The sequence below is a fragment of the Aristolochia californica genome, unplaced genomic scaffold (genome assembly GCF_029961685.1).
Source record: "Aristolochia californica isolate CCGP_79_NKW_82.1479 unplaced genomic scaffold, dmAriCali1.0.hap1 SCAF_3, whole genome shotgun sequence".
In the NCBI taxonomy this organism is placed as follows: Eukaryota; Viridiplantae; Streptophyta; class Magnoliopsida; order Piperales; family Aristolochiaceae; genus Aristolochia; species Aristolochia californica.
Genome location: NW_027181992.1, coordinates 26,394,547 through 26,405,217, shown reverse-complemented (window position 1 = coordinate 26,405,217; position 10,671 = coordinate 26,394,547). Strand labels below are relative to the sequence as shown.

The window sequence follows — 10,671 nt, the reverse complement described above, 5'->3', positions numbered from 1 at the left end:
AAATTTTCGCCGAAGGAAGAAGATGGGTTTCAATTCAAATTTTCCTAAGTTAGGAAAATTTGATGAACGCAGGAAACAAAGTCGCGCGCCAAACCGGGTTTCTTGAAACGAGTCAACCCAGGCCAACTCGGACTGGGCCACCAAAAAAAAAAACTCCAAGTTTGGGCATCCAAAGGGTGTTCATAGCTATCGCAGATGTTACTTCAGCACAGGTAGAGACGTCGGCATACAGACCCTACTTCCGAGCTTCCAGACAAGCTCGTCTTCTAGGGGGGTGTAATGTTATGCATGCAATAACATTAAATGTTATGCATGTAATAACATTATTATTTTAGTTGTTTTATTTAATTTACTTTATTTTATTTCAGTTTTAGGTCATAGGGGTATTTTTGGAATATTTTATTTATAGGGGTATTTTTAGAATATTTTATTGTAAACCCTAAACCGGGTGAACCCTATTTAAGGGGTAAGAGTAATGAGAAACGAAGGCATTGAAGTATTAAGAATTAGGTTAAATTTAGCGTAAAGAGGCTTAGAGTTCTCCTCAATGAGCTCTAGGGTTTTCAAGCTTCCCTTTGGCTTGATCTTTCGTTTTTGTTCTCCATGTCTTCCTTCAATCCTTACTATCCGTACGGTAATCCATGGCAGATTGCAGATTCACCCAAAGAATCCATGTGTCAGATCCAGGACCGTAACATTCTGACATAGCTGCAGATATCCTAAAAAATGAAAAGTTTATTTATTTTTAGACTTTGATTCAAGGATATGAATCATAGTCTCCATATAGTCCACCATCGTGGGTTCATCATCAATAGGCTGGCTATCCGGTAGTGAGCTAGCATGATCTTCATCATCATCTTCAAACCAAAAGGCATAACATTCCATTCAAAATGACTAAAAGGGATAGTGAATGCAGTTTTGTATTTATCCTTTTCATTGATTTAAATTTGCCAATATCCAGATTTCAAATCAAATTTTGAAAAGATTTTAGCAGAAAACAATCTGTTTAATAAATCTTTTTTTTTGTTTGGAATTGAATACCTGATCCATTTCAAACAATCATTAAGTGGTTTATAATTAACCACTAATCTAGGAACACCTCGTTCCTTTTCTGCATTTTTATTGATATAAAAAGCAGTACAACTCCATGGGGAGTAAGATTGTCTAATTAACTTTTTGTCCAATAGATTTTGGATTTCTTTCTTGCATAGGTCTAGAAAAGTATGTTTCATTTGACTAGGCCTAGCTTTGGTGGGAATGGTCCTTTCATTGAACCCATCAATATAAGGTAAAGCCACAATATTTTTATCACTATCCCAAAATGTTGTAGGAATATCACTACAAATTTCTTGAGAAAATAATTTATGAAGAGATTTAATTTTTTCTTCAATGTCTGTAGTTTCCAACTGCTGTTCCAAAGTTAAGAATTGAATTTCTTTATGCAAGAAACTAATTTGATGTTCTTTAACATTTCTCAGTTCAGAAATCTCATTGATAAAACTAACTCGAGGTTGAGATTTGAAAGAGAAATAAATAGGTTTTTTATTAACCTCTCCAAGGATTCCTTGGTTATCGATGCCTTCGATTGGCATAATTTTCTCCAAAAATGGAGTGCCTAATATGACTTGCTGAGTCATATCTTTAACTAATAGAAAATTTGTAGTTATGCACTGATCATTGGTGCAGATAGAGGCAGTGTTTTAACTTATATTTTATTTTCATTTTCTTGCCATTTGCATTGGCCAAAGATTGAGTGGTTTTATTAAAATATTGGGTTGGAATTAACCCTTCTTGGATGTAGTTTAGATTTGCACCATTGCCGATCAGAGAAGTCAAATGAGGAATGACAAAGTTCTGGTCGATAACCAAATTAATTTTGGTATGCCACTTTTGATGAGTGACTTTGGTAATTTGATTGAGAAAAACATCATCTGATTTTTTCTCCTGTTTTTCAATTTGTTTTTCAAGCTCTTTATATAAAGATTTTAATTCTTTTACTTCTAGCTTGATATATTTGATCTCTCACTGTAATGCATTCAGAGAGACTGGTTGTTTTGAAGAAGTGGATTCTTCAAAACGACTTACAATTTCTTTCAAAGAATAGGGTTTAACACCTTGACTATTCTTTTCAGATTTTTCAAGATATTCTTTTATTAAATATTTTTTTCTCAGAGGATCGTCCTCTTGATCAATGTTCTCAATTAATATTTGTTGGTCAAAAGTAAGAACATTAATATGATGCATTTGGGTGACAAATTTGAGGTGAGAACAATTGCAACTGTGGTCCTTATTTGATTGACTAGAGGAATCATTGGAAACTTCATTCTCTGAATTAGAATTTAAGAGAATTTTTGGCAACTGAAGTCTTAATCCTTCATCGATTTCAAGTTGGTTAATTTTCTCCTTTTTTTTGCATCTATTGGAATAGTGGCCTAATTTACCACATTTATAACAGACAATTTTCTTTTTGTCTAGAGGATTCCGTCTAGGAGGTGGTCTCAGAAGAGGTCTCCTAGGTTCATGACTAGTTTTTTTTTATGAGACTATCTTTTAGGATATCTCCTATTCGGGGGAGAATAAGGTTCTTGTCTCCTAGACTGGGAGACTTTGTGTTAACCTTTCCTTTGATTGGAATGTGGTTGTTCTATGTTACAGGCAAACTGTTCACAGAATTCTGCAAGCTCTCTTTTCCCAGTAAGATTTTGCTTCTTGAGCTGAGCTTGGAGCTTCAAATCATTACATAAGGCCAATCCTTCTTGGATAATTGCACTAGTTAGAAGGCCATATGAATATTGATGGTAGTTAATAATTCCTACCTCATTACCCAATCTCTTTCGTACTTTAGTTGCAAAAAGAGTTGGTAATCCATCAATGAATTTTGTCTTTCCAATATTTATTATTGGCATCAGGTCTTTTCATAACCTTAGTAAGGAAGACATCTTTATACCATCTAAAATGGCTAAGAGTTCTGCATCTAAGATTTTGCAATACCTCTCTTCCCTTATCCATTTGGGAAGTCAAATTGCTTACAAAATGATGTAGGATACAGGAAATCAAAGGTATAAATTGCATCATCCTCACCTATGAAGGTTTGACCAGATTCAGTGCTGATTACCTTTTTGGAATTGTAAATTTCCTATTGTTGTTCGGTGGTAAGAACATTATCCCACCAACCTTTTAGGAAACCAGAAAACCCTGTTGTAAGCATTTTGGCAATACCTTGATCTAAATTTTTTATGTTGCCGACAAATGGTACTATATATCAACATTCTTCGACAAATTTCGAAGACTTGGTATTCAAATGTTCCGTCAAAATTCCATTCATAGATAGATCTGCCATCATAAGATTTTTGATCTATGTAGCTACTTTCTTCATACAATAGGTCTTGAAGTGTAGGCCTATGGTAATAGAATTTATGGGATATATCCCATTTCTGAGTAGATCATCTATTGTAATCCAATTTTTGAATACTCGGTGTTGTTATTGTTTGACAAATTTCTTTTGTTTGATTGACATTGGTTAATCCTAACTGTGATACAAGATCGGAATCAATATCAGACATATTTGAAGGAGCTATTTAGCCTAAGATAGAAGAAGATGTATCCAACAAATCTTCTTTATCGGAAGATTGTTCTTCAATAGCATTTGATTTGCTGAGATTGAGTTTTTTCATTCTGGTTAATAATTCAGAAAAAAATTCATGATTATTATTTGTTTTGAAGTTCCTTACTGGAACTGGGGGGCTATATTAGGGGTTTATTGTCCCTAAGTAATGGTAATTTTTTTGAGGATGAATCATAAGGATTTTGATTCATGCCTTCTAAAGAATCTTCAATTCTATTTAGTTTTTGACTTATAGTTTGAAGATTTAAATTAGTAAAATTATTTTGTCGCCTTATTTGACCCATTGGACTGGTATTTCTGTCTTGGTTAACGAAAGCGACTGCCTTGATAGACTCCTTATGTTTGCCTATCGAAGTGCTTGGAAATTCAAGCTTTATGGAATATGTTGAAGGATGTACTGATTTGATTGTAATTCCAGATTGAAGCTGCCAATCTTTCGTTAGGGTTGAAAAAGTTGGAGTTGGAGTGGAAGCTAAGGGTTGCTTCTGCTTCAATCGATATCGCATAAACCAATCTACAAAAGACATAATAAATTTATTTGTTTCCAAGTAAAGGTAAAATTCCTTTGAGAATTCTATGCATTGAGCATCCCCATAGGTTTCATAAAACCAACGTTTAAAACCTAGATTATTGGGGTGAAAAAATTCAGCGTTGATGGCTGCACGATCCACCTTGAATGGGGGTGGAACTTGATTTCGAAACTGTGTAGGTGTAAACATCATAATCACATATTGAACCCAGTCATTTCACTGGGAGTGGGAAAAGTTCTCTCATGATCCCGTGCTATGTAGACCCCATGAGGTATTTGGGTGTCTGATATATGGATTCCTTTTATTGAGGAATCATCCTTATAAGATAACTTGTCTTCCACCTATTGTAGGCTTGAGGTTTGGCCTACATCAGAGTACCTGGATGAAGATGGTAAAGAGACTCGATATGGAGTCTTGTCCTTGAAATTGATTACCACGTCTCAATCTGTGGATTGAATAACTTCATCAATATCCTGATTTATCAAGAGTCTTGGAGGAACAACCTGGGGAATGGTCCAATTGGCTGGGAAATGAATTTCCTTCCAATTGATCATGCGAGGGGTGGCAACATTTGCACTCATAAGATCAGTTTCGATCAATTTTGTTTTACCTTGATCTGGTAAGTGGAGTACCTTAGGGACTAAGGTATTCATTATTTTAAAATGAATCCTAGCAATTACTGCTATGGTTTCAATTCCAGGAATAAAATTGTATCCCTATGTTAGAATCCTCAATTGGAGAGATTCTAATAGATTCCTATCTGTTAAAGATAGGGTAAGATTTGGATGGACATTAAAATAAATTGGTTCCCGACTAAGACTAGTTTTCACTATCCCCATCAAAGAGGGTTTCCAATCCAAACATCTTCCATCACGAAGGATGGCCTACAAACAGGTATTCATCCCTAATAATGTTAGGGGTTTAAATGCAATTTGTATACACCCAATATGCATATATGTTTTTTCAGTATTTGCAAGATATTTAATCAAATCTATTAACTCTAATAATTTAAGAGTTGAATCTTGGTTTTCAAGATTAATTGTTTGTTCCATGGTACTAGAAAGGGTGAAAGTCCCTTTCTTGAAGATTGAAGTGGGTTTGATAGATGGGATTGTCCAATCATTCAATTGTTGTTGAACTTTATATTCAACCAAAGATGCATTCTTAATTGATTCAGTATGTCTACTACTGGATGCCATTTTTAACAAATTAAAAATTGAAACTAAATTAAACTAATTAAACTAAAATTAATCTAACACTAATAGTGATAAAAGAACAACTAAAAGGGGAATATCCTAGTATGAAGTAAAAGTATTATAAACTTATTATATGGTAATCATGAACGAAGTAAACTATTTGTCATAATATCATAATCAATTTACTGTTCATCATCTTCTTGTGCAGATACACGTTTGTCAACGATTTCGGAGTAAAACGGCCTTTCATGCCATCCTCGACAACACGGCCTTACTCAACGCGACTTGGGTAATGTCCCATATCTTATACAAGAACGAAGATGAATAATAAAATTCTTATAGCATTAAGACATAAGGTAACTCCCTTGATGATTAAAATATAAAAAAACTATAATATCCGACTTCATTCCTTGGATATTCACTATTTAGCCTTCCATGGCTCTGATACCAAATAGAGCAGGAGAAGGAAGATTAAAACAGAAGGCAATACTAAACAAGAGCATGTCTTCAACAATAGATGGTCCTGATACTGACAGATTCTTTTGGTTTTGATACTTCTATCAATGGGAACTATTTTCCCCTTGTGAATATTATGACCTAAGACTCTAATAGAGGTCTGAAACAATTTCATTTTAGATGCAAATATCACCAACCCATGTTTTCAAATAACTTTTTTGAAAACATTTAAATGGTTAAAATGAGCATCAATAGATTCTGAATAAACTAAGATATCATCAATATAAATAATGGTAAATTCAAAATAAGGAGCAAAAATATCATTCACGATATTTTGAAATTCAGATGGTGCATTCTTCACCAAAAGGCATAACATTCCATTCAAAATGACCAAAAGGGATAGTGAATGCAGTTTTGTAATTATCCTTTTCATTGATTTGAATTTGCCAATATCCAGCTTTAAATATCAAATACATTTTAGTAGAAACCAATCTGTCTAATAAATCCTTTTTGTTTGGAATTGGATATAAGCATTTCGGCAATACCTTGATCTAAATTTTTATGTTGCCGACAAATGGTACTATACATCAACATTCTTCGACACATTTTGAAGACTTGGTATTCAGATATTCCATCTAAGTTTCATTCATAGATAGATCTGCCATCATAAGATTTTTGATCTATGTAACAATTTTCTTCATACAATAGGTCTTGAGGTGTAGGCCTATGGTAATAGAATTTATGGGATATATCCCATTTCCGAGTAGATCGTCTGTTGTAATCCAATTTTTGAATACTCGATTGTTGTAGCATTTTTTGAAGAGTTTCTTCTGTATTACTGACATTGGTTAATCCTAACTATGATGTTGGATCAAAATCAATATCAGACATATTTGAAGGAGCTAGTTCTCCTGAGATAGAAGAAGATGTATCCAACAAATCTTCTTTATCAGAAGATTGTTCTTCAATAGCGTTTAATTCGCTGAGATTGAGTTTTTTCATTCTGGTTAATAATTCAGAAATAAATTCATGATTATTATCTGTTTTGAAGTTCCTTACTGGAACTTGGGGCTTTATTAGGGGTTTATTGTCCCTAAGTAATGGTAATTTTTTAGAGGATGAATCATAAGGATTTTGATTCAAACCTTCTAAAGAATCTTCAATTTTATTAAGTTGTTGACTAATAGTTTGAAGATTTAATTAGTCAAATTATTTTGTCGCCTTATTTGATCCATTGGACTGGTACTTATTATATGGTAATCATGAACGAAGTAAACTATTTGTCATAATATCATAATGAGTATAATATTCATCATATTCTTGTGAAGATGCACGTCTATCAACGATTTAGGAGTAAATCGGCCTTTCACGCCATCTTCGACAACACGGCCTTACTCAACGCGACTTGGGTGACGTCCCATATCTTATACAAGAATGAAGATGAATAATAAAATTCTTATAACATTACGACATACGGTAACTTCTCTGATGATTAAAATATAAAAAAATTATAATATCCGACTTCATACCTAAGATATTCATTATTTAGCCTTCCATGGCTCTGATACCAAATACTGCGGGAGAAGGAAGATTAAAACAAAAGGCAATACTAAACAAGAGCGTGTCTTCAGCAGCAAATGGTTCTGATATTGACAAATTCATTTGGTTCTGATACTTCTATCAATGGGAATATTTTTCCCTTGTGAATATTATGACCTAAGAATCTAACAGAGGTATGGAACAATTTCATTTTAGGTGAAAATATCACTAACCCATGTTTTCGAATAACTTTTTTGAAAACATTTAAATGGTTAAAATGATCATTAATAGATTTAGAATAAACTAAGATATCATCAATATAAACAATGGTAAATTCAGAATAAGGAGCAAAAATATCATTCATGGTATTCGGAAATTCAGATGGAGCATTCTTCAAACCGAAAGGCATAACATTCTATTCAAAATGACCAAAAGTGACAGTGAATACAGTTTTGTATTTATCCTTTTCAATGATTTGAATTTTCCATTATCCAGCTTTCAAATCAAATTTAGAAAATATTTTAGCAGAAAACAATCTGTCTAATAAATCCTTTTTTTTTGGAATTGGATATAAGCATTTTGGCAATACCTTGATCTGAATTTTTATGTTGCCAACAAATGGTACTATACATCAACATTCTTCGACACATTCCAAAGACTTGGTATTCAGATATTCCATCTAAATTCCATTCATAGATAGATCTGCCATAATAAGATTTTTGATCTATGTAACTATTTTCTTCATACAATTTGTTCTGAGGTGTAGGCCTATGGTAATAGAATTTATGGGATATATCCCATTTTCGAGTAGATCGTCTGTTGTAATCCAATTTTTGAATACTCGGTTGTTGTATCATTGTTTGAAGAATTTCTTATGTTTGACTGACATTGGTTAATCCTAATTGTGTTGCAGGATCAGAATCAATATCAGACATATTTGAAGGAGCTATTTCTCATGAGATAGAAGAAGATGTATCCAACATATCTTCTTTATCGGAAGATTGTTCTTCAATAGCATTTAATTTGCTGAGATTGAGTTTTTTTCATTCCAGTTAATAATTCAGAAATAAATTCATAATTATTATCTGTTTTGAAGTTCCTTACTGGAACTGGGGGCTTTATTAGGGGTTTGTTGTCCCTCAGTAATGGTAATTTTTTAGAGGATGAATCATAAGGATTTTGATTCAAACCTTCTAAAGAACCTTCAATTCTATTTAGTTGTTGACTAATAGTTTGAAGATTTAAATTAGTAAAATTATTTTGTCGCCTTATTTGACCCATTGGACTGGTATTTATTATATGGTAATCATGAACGAAGTAAACTATTTGTCATAATATCATAATAGGTTTACTGTTCATCATCTTCTTGTGCAGATACACGTCTGTCAACGATTTAGGAGTAAAACGGCCTTTCATGCCATCCTCGGCAACACGGCCTTGCTCAACGTGACTTAGGTAACGTCCAATATCTTATAAGTTATAGTATTATAATTTTTTTATTTTAATCATCAGGGGATGGCGTGAAGCATACCCCAATAATCTTCAGAGCTCCTTATTCGGAATTTACCATTGTTTATGTATAGTACCATTTGTCGGCAACATAAAAATTCAGATCAAGGTATTGCTGAAATGCTTATAGCAGGGTTTTATGATGCCCTAAAAGGTTGGTGGGATAATGTTCTTACGACCGATCAACAACAGAAAATTCAAAATATGTTTTCAAAATAGTTATTCAATAACATAGGTTGGTGATATTTGCACCTAAAATGAAATTGTTTCAGACCTCTGTTAGATTCTTAGGTCATAATATTCACACGGGAAAAATAGTTCCCATTGATACAAGTATTGAGTTTGCTTCCAAATTTCTTGATGAATTATTGGAAAAAATTCAACTTCAGAGATTTCTAGGAAATCTCAATTATATTGCTGATTATTATCCAAATCTTGATCAAGATTCAGCAATATTACACAAAAGACTCAGATTGAATCCTGAGCCATGGACTCCTAAACATATTGTTGGAAGATAATCTCAAGCCCACACTACCAAGGAAGGCCCATAAGATGGGCCCAAGTGCATAAGAAGTAGGACCCAACATGATTACCATGAGCTGGCACCCTTATCACATCAGTTGGAAGATCAATGACTCACAAAAGTATCTTTATCTTAGGGTCACAACCAAGAAGAGTTTTAGTATGAGTTATATTTTTATTTTGTCTATATTGAGTTATTTAATTATGTTAGGACTTATCTTTAGAGTTTGGGTGTAATTGGGACAAGGTAGTTTTATTGTAATTGGACTCTACTAGCTTCCTCTGTTATAAATAGAGGTTCATGTACTCTGATTACAACAAGTTATTGATGTCAATGAAGTATTTCACTTTTCCAAAAATTCAACATGGTATCAGAGCAGGTTCTGTGAGTTGACTTGGTCAACTCATTGAGGTAATGTGATACTTTTCTCTAAACCCTAAACCCTAAGTCTAGGTTCATAGTTATTTTTTTCAGCCCCTACACCCGTAGTTTACGTTGTGTTTTTTTACCTCTATACGTAGTTTTTTATATTAAAAATTATATATTGAGGGAAATTTATTTGAGTCTACTTTCCAAAGAAAACCTATTTGTTCCAATCGGAGTTATCTACAAAGAGATATCGATATTTGAATAAGCGAAGGTCAGATTGAAAAAAGGTTCGAGCAGCAGTAGCAATCTTCCGATTCTGAGGTATTTTTTTCTATCAAGAACTAGATTTTATATGGATAAATATATATAAAAAGAAATATCTGTAATTATATTCTTTTAACTATTCAACGAATGTTTTATCTGAATTATCTACAAAGAGAAATCTATATTTAAAGCAGCAAAGGTCAGATAGAAAAAGAGGTTCAAGCGGTAGCAGAAACCTCAAATTCAGAGGTATTTTATGCTATCAATAAAGAGACTTTATATGGATAATTATATATAAAAAGAAAGATACGTAAGTCTAGTTTCTTAAATATTCAACCTATCCTCAGTATGATCTTTTTATAAGGAGTTATTGATCTTTGAAGAGTCAATGGTCATTCTGGAAAAATAGGAGAAACATTATTTAGTTCGGCCAGATGACAGAGACCTAAATATATCAGATTATTTATCTTCTGAAAAGTATATTTTATGAAGTTAAGTTATACTTGGATAAAAGGTATTTAAGTCTACTTTTAGAATAAAAACATTTCATGTCAATATGATCTATATTGAAAGATATATTCGAATTGGAAGAATCAAAGGTCATGCTGGTATTCTGTTACATTGAAAATCCGAATTTATGCCGATTGTTTTGCATCACTG

The 10,671-nt window shown here is 32.9% G+C and overlaps 1 protein-coding gene across 1 annotated transcript; it reads right to left on the bottom strand.

The window, feature by feature from the left end:
- Positions 1-735: 735 nt before the first annotated feature.
- Positions 736-1,637, bottom strand: LOC137959481 (uncharacterized). The gene is made up of 2 exons (XM_068806847.1): positions 1,058-1,637; positions 736-857 (listed from the first exon to the last, which is right to left on the bottom strand). The coding sequence occupies exons 1-2, from the start codon at positions 1,635-1,637 to the stop codon at positions 736-738; spliced, it is 702 nt and encodes a 233-aa protein (XP_068662948.1).
- Between the last annotated feature and the right edge of the window lie 9,034 nt (positions 1,638-10,671).

Coding starts and splice junctions, on each gene's coding strand:
- LOC137959481 (XM_068806847.1), bottom strand. CDS start 1,637: ATGACTCAGCAAGTCATATTAGGCACTCCATTTTTGGAGAAAATTATG. Junction 858..1,057: donor TTATAAACCACTTAATGATT/GTTTGAAATGGA, acceptor TTTGGTTTGAAG/ATGATGATGAAGATCATGCT.